At 42.5% G+C, this 14,638-nt stretch overlaps 1 protein-coding gene across 5 annotated transcripts in view; it reads right to left on the reverse strand.

Moving 5' to 3' along the window:
* AASDHPPT (aminoadipate-semialdehyde dehydrogenase-phosphopantetheinyl transferase) overlaps positions 1 to 14,638 on the reverse strand; it is a 110,846-nt gene that overhangs the window by 6,655 nt on the left and 89,553 nt on the right. For 3 of the 5 annotated variants that reach the window (XM_075061705.1, XM_075061708.1, XM_075061707.1), the window contains exon 5: positions 6,515 to 6,592. In XM_075061705.1, the coding sequence (XP_074917806.1) occupies positions 6,515 to 6,592 (78 nt within the window). Of the gene's footprint in view, positions 1 to 3,147; positions 4,650 to 5,878; positions 6,593 to 14,638 lie in introns of those variants that run through there. The other 2 variants (XR_012655051.1, XM_075061706.1) reach the window with 2 other exon arrangements.

Genomic DNA, 14,638 nt, shown 5'->3' on the forward strand with positions numbered 1-14,638 from the left:
GCCATTCCCCTGTATTCAACACCTGTTGTCTGACCACTGAAGCCTATCATGGTTTAAAGACTTCCTAGGTGACACAGACTTCCGCAGCAATGACCCGTTGCCCGCCACAACTGGCAGAGGAAGGCGAAACCCCCAGGGCTTCTGCAATTCATGTCCTGGAGGAAAATTTCTTCCCATCGGCCCCCAAATATGTGACGAATAGCCTAAACCCCCCTGAACAACTTGTGGCACAAGACTCACAGCCCACACGGCCAGACACCTGTCTCAGAAAAGATGTGTCTGTGTGTAACTCGGCATGCACCACCATGTCCCACTAGGTTGCCTGCATCTCTGGCAACGCTAAGAAAATGATTGCCGACGACTTCACACTGTTCTGAGGGTGTCTACTACTACCTAAATTCCGCTATAAGTAAACGATGTATTGTAATTTATGACGTTAAGACGCGGCTGATACTTACATGACAGAAATCAGAAAGATCGGATATGGTCTCATCAAATGATTCGACGCGCGTCACAGGATCGAAAATCGTTGTTTGCGTCCATGGTCAACTGCTACCATCGGATTTCAGGCACGCGAATGACCTGTGGTAGCGCTGTTCCGTAGCTATTCCCCATAGACTCTCCAATCTTCCGTGTTGAGAGCACGTGCCTTATGGAGGCAGGATAAAACTCCGCGCGGTGGCAGGCTGGGTACGAGCCTCACTACACCTTCCTGCAATCACTGTGAAGCCAGCAGACCTCCCTTTGGGCGTTTTTCCCGGAGTGCATGAGTCCAAGACCCTAGCCACAGCACATTCGTTCCCCTTTTTTTTTCACAGTAGTGGGTGAGCTAGGGAGGACTAAATAAAGGCGACTGAGGAGCTGTTCCTCGGTACAACCTATGCCCAGCACTGTGTTTGAAGCCATAGGTCAGACTAATTTGGTTTAAGGGACCAGGCTGACAGCCATGAGAATGCAAATAATTTTCAAGAGACTGGTTTGGACTGTGGATAGCTGGAGGCCTTCAGTACCTATCCTCCTCCTTTCTCGAGCGATACCATTGAAGTTTCTGGCTTTCCCGTTACGCTTTTCATCACATATAGCCGCTGATGTATTCCATGCAGTTTTATTCAAAACGCGTTTGGCATTTTCGTGTTCTCGTAACGGACCTGGAATATACAACAGATCTTGTTCTGCCCAAATGGTATTACAGGATCAACCTAGTATCTCACCGTTACGGTTCTAGCGGAGCTCTTTTTCGATTTCAAACTGCATCGCAAGCCGTCGCTCTGATCAGCGAGCTCGCACGCGGGGCAAGCAGGAAATGTAATTCAAGTCTGCGGGGCTTTTTCCTGTTTAACCAGAGGCTCCGCTGCATCCGAGTTTTCAGATTGCTGTCCAAGAGCAGCGTCAGTGCTACACTCTGTGATGCCCGTCCGGAGGCCAATAACGTCGGATTTTGCCGTCCACACTGAAACCCATATCCGAGTTAATCACATATCGAATTTAGCGTACCTCTCTGCGTGCTGGGTAGGAGTTCTGAAATCGCTTTTATACAGGATCCGTTTAACTCGTATTTAATGAAACGCTCGCGCCTGTGAACGTATACATCGTTCACATCGGCTTATCGGGCCATTAAAACTGATTTAAGTCGCCAGCTGTAGACTGGCCTGAGATGTGGTTCTTCCCCGAGCAGAAGCAAGTAGCATGTAGGAGTGGAAATCTGGGTGAGCTGACTTTTCAGAGGTGGTAGATGGGCAATGACCAGACTGTACTAGCCGTCAGATTCTCCCTGATGCCACTCTATTCCTATCCCTGTGCCCCCAGAAAGAGGGCTTCACTTGCCAACTGGTGACGTGCAGCATGGAGATCAGTCGTAAGCAAAATCAGCATAGTCCATGATATACCACGATGGTAGCTTCTAACTGAAGGAAGAAATGGGCGCATTAGCTTGTCTTGATTTCAGGTGCCAGTGTATGCTCTGGGGCGCCCTACACGCCCTGCTCAATATGGGTGGGCCTGGATGCGAAGTCTGGTGATGGTTGCCCTTCTGGGCCTGAACGGCCGGTAATGGTGTGTCCATCAGCAGGTTGATGAGGAACATCACAGGACAAGCAGGTTGGAACTTAGGGCTGAGGGTCGCCACAATCAGCATGGAAGCACTCACCCTGCTTAACAGAAAGGGGTGCGTGCAGGGTGGGAGAGGACTTTTTTTTTTTTAAAATGGAATGTCAAAATTATGTAGAAGAGAGATAAGAAGGAGACGCATAGATTCTTGGTCACAAATCAGTCAAAAGCGTTGAGTTTGAAGCTCTGTATAAGTAGTGGGTTGGAACACTCACTAGTTTCCATCTGATGTCATGGACATTAGAAGCAGAGGGTTCCGATGCTCACCTTTATGCCCTTCCATGGAGGATGAAGAGGGCACAGGGTCATATGTGCCCGAACCGACCACTGCTTTAGAAAAGAATCCAGATATCATATGCATGAGGCACTGCCTACATGCCATTGTGATACATAACCGTGAAAACCATTATGATCATCTATTGTGATCACTGCCATTCTACACAGACCAAAGAACCTAGCTAATAATTTTCTTGCAACCAGCGCCTTAACTTCTGCGTGAGCTTAACATCTGCTCTAAGAAAGATATTCAGTTCTGATGAAAGTGCCAGGGAGGAGAATCCACCACCATCTAAGATAGAGTAGTCCTAAGTAAGTTGTTCCAATTCGTTAAAACGGCTTCCTTAAATCGATTTCAGACTTCCTCCAACAGAGGCAGAGCTAAAATTCGATAGTGATACTCGATTAGGGTTCATGTGGAGGAATCGACGAGTTATTGGCCTCCGGGCGGCATCCAGAGTGCAGCACTGACTCGCTCTGGACACAGCAATCTGAACTCGGATGCAGCGGGCAGCAGTAAAACAGGAAAAGCCCCGCGAACTTTGAATTTACATTTCCTGCTTGCCCAGCGTGGAGCTCGATCAGCACGGCTGGCGATGCAGTTTGAAATCGAAAAGAGCTCCAGCATAGACCGTACGGAGATACTAGGTCTGATCGCTGTAATGGGGAAAACTCGATATTAATGACGACGTCGTGTGAACGGATACAGCGTTAAATCGGTATATCGGCCATTAAACTGATTTAAAGTCGCAGTGTAGACCTGGCCTGAGATGTGGTTCTCCCCGAGGCAGAAGCAGTAGCATGCTAGGAGTGGAAATTTGGGTGAGCCCTGACTTTCAGGTGGATGGGCAATGACAGACTGTACTAGCTCAGCTTCTCCCCTGATGCCACTCCCTATTCCTATCCCTGGTGCCCCCAGACAAAGGGCTTCACTTGCCAAGCTGGGCACGCACATGGGACAGCTCAGAAAATAGCCAAGCAGAGCTGCCAGCATGTAGCTTTCTGAAGGATGGGCGCATAGCTCTGTCTTGGATTTCAGGTGCCCAAGTGATGCTCTGGGCTGCACTACACCCCTGCTCAGATATGGGTGGGCCTGGATGCGAAGTGGGTGGGTATGCCCCTGGGCAGAAGAGGTAATGGTTGTGTCCATCAGCAGGGTGATGAGAACATCACAGGACAAGCAGTGTTGGAACTCTAGTGGCTTAGGGTCTGCCACATCAGCATGAAGCACCTCACCCTGCTTAACAAAAGGGGTGCGTGCAGGGGTGGGAGAGGACTTTTTTTTTTTAAAATGGAATGTCAAAATTAATGTAATAAGAGGATAAGAAGGAGACTATAGATTCTTTTCACCAAATCAGTCAAGAAAAGGGTGAGTTTGAAGCTCTGTATAAGTAGTGGGTTGAACACTCACTAGGTTCCATCTTTATGTCATGGACATTAAGAAGAGAGGGTTCCGGATGCTCCACCCTTTATGCCCTTCCATGGGAGGATGAAGAGGCACAGGGGGTCATATGTAGCCCGAACCGACACTGCTTTAGAAAAGAATCCGATATCATATGCATGAGGCACATGCCTACATGCCATGTGATACATACATGAAGAACCATTATGATCATCTATTGTGATCACCTGCATTACACAGACCAAAGAACCTCATCTAATAATTTCTGCAACAGCCTTTAACTTCTGCGTGAGCTATAACATCTCTCTAAGAAAGATATTCAGTCTTGATTGAAAGATTCCAGGTGGAGAACCCACCACATCCTTAGGTAAGTAGTCCTAAGTAAGTTGTTCCAATCGTTAATTATTGACCCTATTAAAAAAAACTGCACCTATTTCCAGTATGAATTCCTCTAGCTTCATCTTCCAACCACTCAATCTTGTTATGTCTTTTTCGAATAGATTAAGAAGATGTCTGTCTACTATCATAAGTCTCTCTCCCATGTAAAAACTTGTAGATGGATTAAGTCACTTCAACCTTCTCTTGGAGAACGAGATAGCTTCCTCAGTCGGTTCACCGATAAGCCATATTTTCTCTAAGACCTGAAATCATTCTTGTAGCACTTTTCTGAACCTTTCAACAGTGTGTTGCAATCCTTTTTGAAATGTTGACCTCAAAGCTGGTACACAGCATTCCAGTAATGCCCTTACGCATACTCAGAGGTGAACACACCTCTCCTATCTCTATTCTAGACATTCCTCTCCTGTATATATCGCAAGTCATCATCATTCACCTCTTAGCTTACGCACTTACATTGAGGCCAGGTCTACACTGCGACTTTAAATCGGTTTAATGGCCGATATACCGATTTAACGCTGTATACCCGTTCAACGACGTCGTCATTAATATCGAGTTAAACGTCTCCTTAAATCGATTTCAGAAACTCCTCCTGCACGAGAGAGTAGCGCTAAATTCGATAGTGATACTCGGATTAGGGTTCGTGTGGACAGAATCGGACGTTATTGGCCTCCTAGAGGATCCACGAGTGCACCACTGGACCGCTCTGGTCACGCAATCCGAACTCGGATGCGCGAGTGCGCGTAAACAGGAAAAGCCCCGCAGACCTTTTAGAATTGACATTTCCTGTTTAGCGTGGTCGAGCTCTGTCAGCACGGCGTGGCGATGCAGTTCAAATGCAAAAGTAGCTCCGGCATTGAACCTTACGGGAGATACTAGATCTGATCGCTGCTATTGGTGAGACAAATCTGTTTTATCAGAGCTCTCCGTTAAAGAACAGGAAATGCCAAGGCGTTGAAACTAAAAACTCCAGGATACACAGCGGTGCGTGACAAGCGTAACGGGAAGCCACGAGACTCAAACGGATGCTCATGGAGGGAGGGAGGGGTAATTGAGGTAACAGCTACCAGCAGTCCACAGCAGTCTCTGAAAACTATTTGATTCTTGGTGCGGCCCAATGTCTGTAGCTTAATACACGGTGTCTTGCGTGGTTCACGGAACAGCTCGTCAGCTCTCTTCCCCCCCCCAGCACGTGAAAGAAAAAGAAGTAAGTAATAATTTCCTTGAGTACTGTAAATGTCCCCTCTGTTGTACTGAAATGCTGCTGGCAGAGAGCTACCGATGGTGTTCGACAACGTCAGATACGCGTTTGTGATTCAGGGTCCATGATTGCTGTGCTATCGTGTGCTTTGCTAATGCACTCCGGAAAAAGCGCCAAGGGTTGTCTGCTGCCTTCAAAGGGAGGTTGTGTGAGGCTGTGTATGGCACCACCAGGGGCAATTGTTCTCGCCCACGTCAGGTCACTGTGCTTCGAACCGGAAGGTGGGAACTATGGGATAGGGCGGTAAGAAAAGCTACCCACGTTCAGCACCGCTCCTAATCTGATTGAGGTTAGCTTGGACGCATGGACCAAACAATCATTTCGTGGATCCCCCACTTTGGACGCGGCTTACTAAACGTATTGTTATTAGATCTGTTTTTGTATATACGGTTTAAGCCTAATTCGAAATAATCGGTGCGTGTAGACGTCCCTGACACTCACACTCAGCTGTTTACCTTTACCATGTCCTCACTCCCTTTAGGGGTAACTGCATTCATGGATACAAGCCCCCATCTTATAACTGTGACCTACAATCTTTATTCCTAGATACAAGTCCTTTAATTTTGTTGGTCTAAATAGAAATAAAGAGGTGGATTGAGCACCATAAAAGACCATACAACCCCTGCACTTTATCACTGTGATGACTGCGAGAGATTTGAGACCAGAACCACAAACGCCACAAGCTGTAGATCAGGAAGAGTTGTCTGCCCTTATATGGCTGACTTTTTAAAGTACAAGGCTCCAAAGAGTTGCACTTCTAGGACATCCACTGAAGGTAGGAAAAGTGAGTCAGACTGGAGAAGCCACAAGAGCTGAATTCTGTTTCCAGGAGGAATGAACTAAATGAAGTGAAATTGGCAGATTAACCCCTTTGGAGGGACTCTGACTAGCTGTTCTCCATGATTCCTGATAGGTAGAGCCATGATGCTTATTATAAAGCTTGTGCTATAGGATAGGGAAAAATGACATGTATGACCAAAATACCTAGTATTTATTCTATTCAAATTGTGTAATGCCGTATGAAATGAAATAAAGGGAAGTTATTTTAGAGACCAAAACTTGTAACATCTTACGTTAGAATCCTTCTGTACAAATACTTCTGGTTTCCCCAGAGCTACTGCAACATGATGGAGATCATCCAACCGGGTTTCCTAAAAAAGTAAAAATAAGATAGTATATTAATTTTCATTACTATATGTCTGAAATAGAATACAGGGATATATATACCGGAATTCAGGGCAAAAACAAGGAGTAATTTAAAGATGGGACCATCACTCATTTAAAATCGTCAACATACACAAGTGAGAAGCTGCCTTTGGCAGATTTGGTCAAAAAGACATGATTCAATCATGTGAAAAAAAATCATGACTCTCCTCCCAGCTCTGCTGAAAATATTCTCTGCAACTTTGGGCACACCACATATCTTCAATGTGCCTCAGTTACCCCAATCTGTAAAACTAGGAGGGAGCAAAAGAAAAGATATTTGACCTTCCTGAGGCTAGATATATGAGACCTCACTAAAATCAGATTTATGAGGTGCAAAGAATTACAGTCTTATATCCATTCACAAGAAGATATGGCAAGAAAAGAGGAAGTTACTTACCTTCATAACTGGAGACTCTTTGAGATGTGTGGTCCTCACCTGTATCCCACCGTGTGTATGTGTGTGCACCATGTGCCTGGAGGCAGAGGATTTTGAAAGCAGTGTCCATTGGTCCATATGTGTGACCTCGCTCTCCTTGTGCCTCTGAGTGAGGAGATAAATTGCGGACTGGACCAACTGCTTCTCCAGCTCCTTCTCTACAATGAACTAAAGAATGATCCAAAGCAGAGGGGAAGGAGGACGGGTAGTGGAATACAGATAGTGATCACACATCTTGAAGAACCTCCAATAACTAAGGTAAGTAACTTCCTCCTCTTCTTTGAGTGCTGGTCCCTATGCGTATTCCATGATGGGCGACTGACAAGCAGTACTCCAGTAGCAGGAGGGTGCGAGGATGCAGGCTGTAAAGCCCTTTGAAGGATTGCTATCCCAAAGCATGCATCAGTGGAGGAGCCCTGTATTAGAGTAGCAGTTCTCAAACTGTGGGTTAGGACCCCTTTTTAATGGGGTTACCAGAGCTGGCATTAGACTTACTGGAGCCGAAGCCTGAGCTCTGCTGCCCTGGGCCAAAGCTGAAGCCTGAGGGCTTTAGCACTGGGTGGCTGGGCTCAGGTTACAGGCCCCTTGCCTGGGGCTGAAGCCCTTGGGCTTTGGCTTTGCCCCTGAACCTCAGGGTGGCAGGGCTAGGGCGAGCTCAGGCTGTGGTTCCCCCTCCAGGGGTTGTATAGTAAATTTTGTTGTCAGAAGTGGGTCATGGTGCAATAAAGTTTGAGAACCCTTGTACCAGAGCATAATGTCTCACAAAAGTGTGGATGGAAGCAGAGGTACTTCTTGAAGTGAAGTCACTGATGCCTGTTGTGCCCTCATGGAACGAGCCCTTACCCAGTGAGGGGAAGGAAGATTAGACAGCTGACAGGAGAGCAAAATACAACCTGAGATCCATCTTGCCTTCCTTATTAGTTGAGGCAGATGTAAGCAGCAACACCTTTGATCTCAGACACTATCCAGTGCTCACTAGAATGATTTTGTTATAGCAGCAATGCTATACGTAAAGGCTGGAATAAAGTTTTTGTTTTACTTTTCTGTCTCTACAAGACTTCTCACTTTTTAAAAACTGTTTGTAAATTCATATAAATATTTTCATATATTTAACTTCTCCTTTATATATATTTTAAAGGAAACAGTACGCAAAAATACTTGCCAGTATAGTATTAAGTTTGAAATTGAATAAGATAAGAAAATTCAGTCAAATTCAGTCAGCTTAACTTTGCCCCTTTACAAGTATGCATTAGAACAACATTTGTTCATTATCTGATGACTTACCACACTGGAGAACAGAAATGCTATTCAGAAAAACAGAATGGACCACAAAGAAGCTACCCATTTTTCTATAACTGTGGAAGCACATATTACCATTTTGCATTACTGCATATATACTGTGAGATGACAAACAGACCCTATTGTAATACATGTGCATAACGGGGAGGAGTTACTCAGGAAGATTTAACAATTAATCTCTCATTCAGTATGTCCTGTCAAAAAACCTTTACTCAATTTAACCACTTCAGCTGTCTCATTAAAAGACTAGGATACAATCAGACACTGATTTCTAGAAACTAGTTCATTTTGTCTACTTAAGCAGTGTTATCAGAGCAGAGTTCAGAATTTCAGAGACTGAAATTTGCAAATTTTGTATTCAGTATCTTAAATTAACTCTGTTTTACATATCATGATGTCCTAATATAAACTGCTAATGCAGAATCAAAATGTTTGTTATTCTGGAGTAGTAGTTTTCAACCTACAGTCTGTGGATCCTGGGAGTCTGCAGACTATGTCTAAGATTCCCAAAAGGGTCCACACCACCATTTAAATTTTTTTAGGGATCTGAAAATGAAAAAAGGTTGAAAACTACTGTTCTAGAGAGATCCTCAAATTCAAACATTAAATGCTTCATACATGGACCTGATAGAGTACATTTCAAGACTATCCCAATTTATGCGATTCACAAAATGCTTTTCAAGATGACATTTTTCTTTTTAAAAAACTCAAAATTTACACTTCAAAGTAAATTTAAGTATTTATACTTCAACAACAAATAATACAATTAATCATTTCAAAACTATAGGCCTAAGGTCAAAACCCATATTAAAAATTTATACTTCAGGATGAAATAAGCATTCAAGTGTTTGAACAGTGAAGTAAGAGATGGCGTAAACTGAAAGTCATATTCCCACAGAAAACAGAGTCTTCTATTAACAGATATGTAGGAATTATGGCACCTCCCACTCTTGGTCTAAAGACTAAATTACTGGCATCTGCTTACCCTCCGTTCTCATCTGGAGAATAAGAGCTTTAATTTTGGCTATGATTAAAATGGAAGAAAAAAAGGCTACCAATCTGCAACAGTACATACAACAGTGTGGGAGCTGTAGCGTATTTGAAATTTGCCCTCTGGAATGAAAACACCATATTTTGATCCATTTTGCCTACAGTGAAGAGTTATACTATGTTCTCCTGTTTTATACTCCCTCCTTGAACACAAACCCCAAAAATAAGTTAAGTAGAAAGATTTCTATTGCAGATTTATCAAGCCTCATCATCAGCACACACTGCTGTAATTTTCTTGGAAAGGTGAAATGGCTGTCTATGAGAATTAATTATTTGAGCAACTTCTGCTCAACAATTTACAAGGCTCCATAAGGTAGCAAAGCTTCATGTTTGTCTAGACTGCTAAATTACTGTATGTCTACATTTTATCACCTCATTCCCCCCAACCCCCTTTTCACTTCCTACATGTTCTCAAGGGGAAAGACTGATAAGTTTAGAACACATGGCAGAATGTATTTACCAGGACCCTCTAGTCCAGTGGGTCTCAAACTTTTTTACTGGTGACCCCTTTCACACAGCAAGCCTCTGAGTGAGGACCCCCCCCCAATAAATTAAACACACTTTTTAATATATTTAACACCCTTATAAATGCTGGAGGCAAGGGGGGTTTGGGGTGGAGATTGACAGCTCGTGACCCCCCATGTAATAACCTCGCGACCCCCTCAGGGATACCGACCCCCAGTTTGAGAATCCCTGCTCCAGTCCATTTGGAAATCCCAAATCTAATGCACTATAGTTTTAAAACAAATGAACAGCAATGTAAGTTTGGCTCAGTGAATACATGTGAATTTACCAAATCTTGTCTGTATAACTGGCTGTCAGTGATGTCCAGTGCCACCTGTATTACCTGTAATATGTATACTTTTCTTATTTTATTACCTCACTTAATGCATATGAAGAGGAAGCCAACTTATAGGCTAAATCCTGCCTTGATGGAGGCATAAAAAACTATGAAACTAAACAAGGGTAAATAGGGAGAATAGCAGAGGCGTTCCCCTCTGCAACAGCTCTTACAAGTACAGGTCAGTATTCTCTTGACAAACCAGGAGATGTGCTGTGGAGCACTATTTGTTGCTCCTCTGAGCAGAAACAAAGTACTCCGTGAACTGCTGTGACTCTAGTGTGTACTGGGGCTTGAAAAGGACCACAACTTGTTATGTTAGTTGAACCCAACTCCCAGCACACTCAGAAATACAGTTCTGAGAAATGCTTACATAAAAATGGCACTTTGTTCCAACAGAACTGCTCACTACGTGTATTCTGTTATATCTGATTACGCTAGCAACAAAAATTTGTCATTGATACTTACCTGTGTCAGCACAATAATGAGTGAGCTGAATTCTATACAAATCAGCAGAATTAATATTTTCGGAAATTTTTATTATTTTAATTCAGCCCCAACATTGTGTCTGCAGTTTCTATCTTGCTTCTAAACACAGCTCAAAGTTCAGAATTTGGCATGACACATACAGTGAATGAAGACTGGAGGAGGATGGTTACTAAATATTTAGTATAGAGCTTTTCAAAATTTCCTCTATGCTGCTGTTCAGCACAGTTAAAAATCAATCATCCATATATCTGAAATGTACTTGGGAAATAATCACTACAAAATGTAGTGTTTTTTTTACTAGTGAATCCTTCATTAAAGGCAGATGGAACTGGGGATGAGTATCTGGAGGGGGCACCAAATATAAAATACAAGAACATTTTCACAATTGTGGAAAGTTAGAGAAAAAAATCTTGGTTATACTTGTAATTTCTAGCACAAATAATCTCATTGAAATTAATGGGACAATTCCACAACAAAGTACAGTTCAGTTTAAGAATGGCAGAATTAGGCTTTTGTCACTGTAAACAAATGCTATTGTAACAATTTTTCTCTTAATCCCCTTATTTTGTTTACTTATTCCCTGAAGAAGTTGCTGTTTCTATTACACATAACATCATTTCTGAATTTACCAAGAACGCTAGGGCTTGATTCAAAAGAGAATTTAATTGATGCTTTTTTTTCTTCCCCCTGTGGTTTCCCATCTGCGCAAACAGATGGGTATTCCCCCCTCTGTACCTGAGTTTGGAAACATTCTATCTCATCCCACATGCAGAAAGCACTTCAAAAATGTATCTTTAAATTCTAGTTAACAGAAAAAAACAACAAGATGGATAAAAATCAAAGATTTTTTTTTAAAACAAAAAACTAGATTTAATTTAAAATCAGTTTTTTTTTTACTTTTAAATTAAATACAGGCGTTTACTTTAAATAAATCTATTTAAAATTGAAGTTGAAACTGACAACTTAGATTAAATCCTATTCATTAGAATACATTAACTAGTTTAAATTAAATAAAAAAAATAGTATTAAGCAGTACATGTTTGCTGCTGAAATTTTAAAGAAAGTCAAACTACTGAATTGGTGGAAGTCACTGGCAAAGCGCCTGATACCAGAGTTTGCTGAGTGCTAATCCAGCTTTTGATAGCAGTAGGATCTTCTGCAGGTGCAGAAAGAATTTTTTTTTCATTTCAGTTTATTCAGCTAATTCAATTTAATGACTGGTTCATCATTCAAAATTAAGAAACCAATTGGGCGCTGAAAAAACAGGAAATCTTACTTTCCTCTTCCATATTGTAAATAAAAACTAGGCATGAGAGGGTGAGATCTGCTAGTTCTAAAATCTTGAAGGAAATGGTGACCAGAAACAATCAGCTCAATTCATTAGCTACAGATAATGCTTCCTTAAATGCAAACCATTTTTGATAAAATTGATCTTAAATGTCCTGGGTAGATAAAAAGGTTTATTACATAAAACTAAGTGCTCTTTGTGTGTATTTTTAATTTAACTTGAATTTCTATCCAAACAGTTTGAAACAAATCATAAGCAAAAAATTAACCAGTAAATGAGAAATGCATCATTCACCATTTTCTAACAAGTAAATATTAAGAATCTGAATAAATGTAAATTAAGCTAAATAGTTGCTGAAATAAATGTATAAGTTTATAATTAATGTATACATGTAAGGTATATAGTTGCATAAATAGATAGCATATCCTCCTAGTTGGCACAAAAGTACCAAATGTAATGTAAAGGCTATATTTGTTTGCAAATAAACATTTTTATGGTTACCAACAAATGAGAATTAACTTTTCTTTGGAAAATAACTAAAAAGTACAAATACAAAACAAGATTAAAATCAATTATTTAAATCAAGGTATCCTGCTTGTTGATTTAAATTATGATTAAAACTGTTGATTTAAATCACTTTGATTTAAAATCAATCCACCATGTAAAAGAACAAAAAAGCATATTTACTAATATCTAATTAAAGGACAGGTACCTACAGTGGGAAAACTAGTAAGGTAAGAAGTCAATTTTCATTTGGACGAACTGTCCTTAAAACAGTGGGAGGGAACCTGGGCAGCAATATACAGAGAACAGTAGAAGGCAATGCCAAAAGCTAAATCGCTCCATCATACATGAGACCTTATCTCTCAGCTATTTATGTTTCCAAAAAGCAACAGAATAGGAGAAAGGTCCTCATAAAACAGTACAAAAACCTGAGTAAAGGGACCCTAAAAGCTAAACTACACAACCACAAGGCCAAAATGTCAACAACCTGCCAGTACATAATGCAAACACTTCGGTCCCAAGTCATCATCTCTGGTGTATGGACTGAAAGGTTCACTGATGTTTGACATTAGCTGAAGTGCACAGGCAGAACACTAGAGTGTCAGTATTAAATCTCCGCATACATCCACTTGCCAAACAGTACCACTAGCACCATGAATATGCCACTACAGTAAGGGAAGTAAAGTGAACCTTCTCTTCCTCTGTCACTGCAGCCACAAAACCATAGCCTGCAGAGCTATTCTCAACAGCAAACCAACTAAATAACCTGGACAGCATAATCCAAGCCTTGGTTGCTCTCAGACTATTTTGCAGATAAGACCAACCAAATAAGATCAACACAGAAAATTCTAAATTGGTCCTGTGTGTGTGTGAGAGAGAGAGAGACCTTGTACCCCAAATGACACCCCGTACCACATGTTCAATACTTTCATATAGTTATATTTTGTACAAATTATGCTTTAGGAGATATTTGAAAATTCATAATCTGCTGAATATTATTATCCTGTTGAAGTGTGTGTAACATCGCTGCACGTAAAATTACAATATTTTGCTGTATGATTGTTACTAAACATGTTGTAGTTCTGGGTAATACCCACAAGCCAGTTTTCAGAGACACAGACACACTGGCAATCCCAGACAGGTATCAACAAAGTCAAGTGGACTATCACTCAATCAGACATTCACAAGCAGGGTGACGGTAAACATGAAATTTACAATTCATCTGAAGGACAGTTTGGAGCCCATCAAGAATTTTTCCAGCAAAAAGATTTGGATGATAAGAAGGGGGGGGATGTGACAGGGCATCCACTCACTTCCTGTAACCCAATAAGATTAGCCCTGAGATGGTTGAAACCAGCCTAGAGAGGCTGAGCAGCAGGCAGCCAAAGGAGTGGTTGCAGGGGAAAGAGCCAATTAGGGCAGTGGCTGCAGATAATTAGGGTGGCAGCTGGACCAGCCAATCAGGACCCAGCAAGCCCATATAAAAGGAAGCTGTGGACCAAAGCAAGGAGTCTGCTGCAGGGAGCCCTAGGAAGAAGACCAGCTCCCTAGAGGGCTCCTGGCAGGCAGCCAGGACTTACAGGCTCAAGGCCCTGGGAAAAGGTCAAAGGAGTTGAAGCCAGAGGCAGGAGCAAAAGGAACTGAGGCTGCGGGGAAGTGGCCCAGTGAGCTGGAAGGAAGAGGCAGCAGGAAGCTGCTGTTTGCAGGGGCCCTAGGCCAAGGCCCAGAGTAGTGATTGGGCCCGTCCCCACCCCCACACACACACTAGGTGCTGAAGGAGCAGCCCGGCTGTGGACTGCCAAGCTGCTGAAAGGAGTCGCTGGACTCTTGAAGGAGTCTCCCGGAAAGGGGGGAAACTGGATGGTGACATGGCTGGAGGGCTGTGCCATGAGGCAGATGCCGAGAAAAAGGAGCCATAACGGGTCTGCAGGTGGAGGCAAGGACAGGAGAGCCACCACCAACCAAGAGCAAGCCTGCTGGGACAGAGCTAATTCCCGAAACACCCAGCAGGAAGTGCCAGTACGGTGAGTGACCCCTGACGGGGTAAAAAAATGTCCCTAGCTACCCTTCTTCCATCTCTCGGC

This window comes from Chelonoidis abingdonii, chromosome 1 (assembly GCF_003597395.2).
Source record: "Chelonoidis abingdonii isolate Lonesome George chromosome 1, CheloAbing_2.0, whole genome shotgun sequence".
NCBI lineage: Eukaryota > Metazoa > Chordata > Testudines > Testudinidae > Chelonoidis > Chelonoidis abingdonii.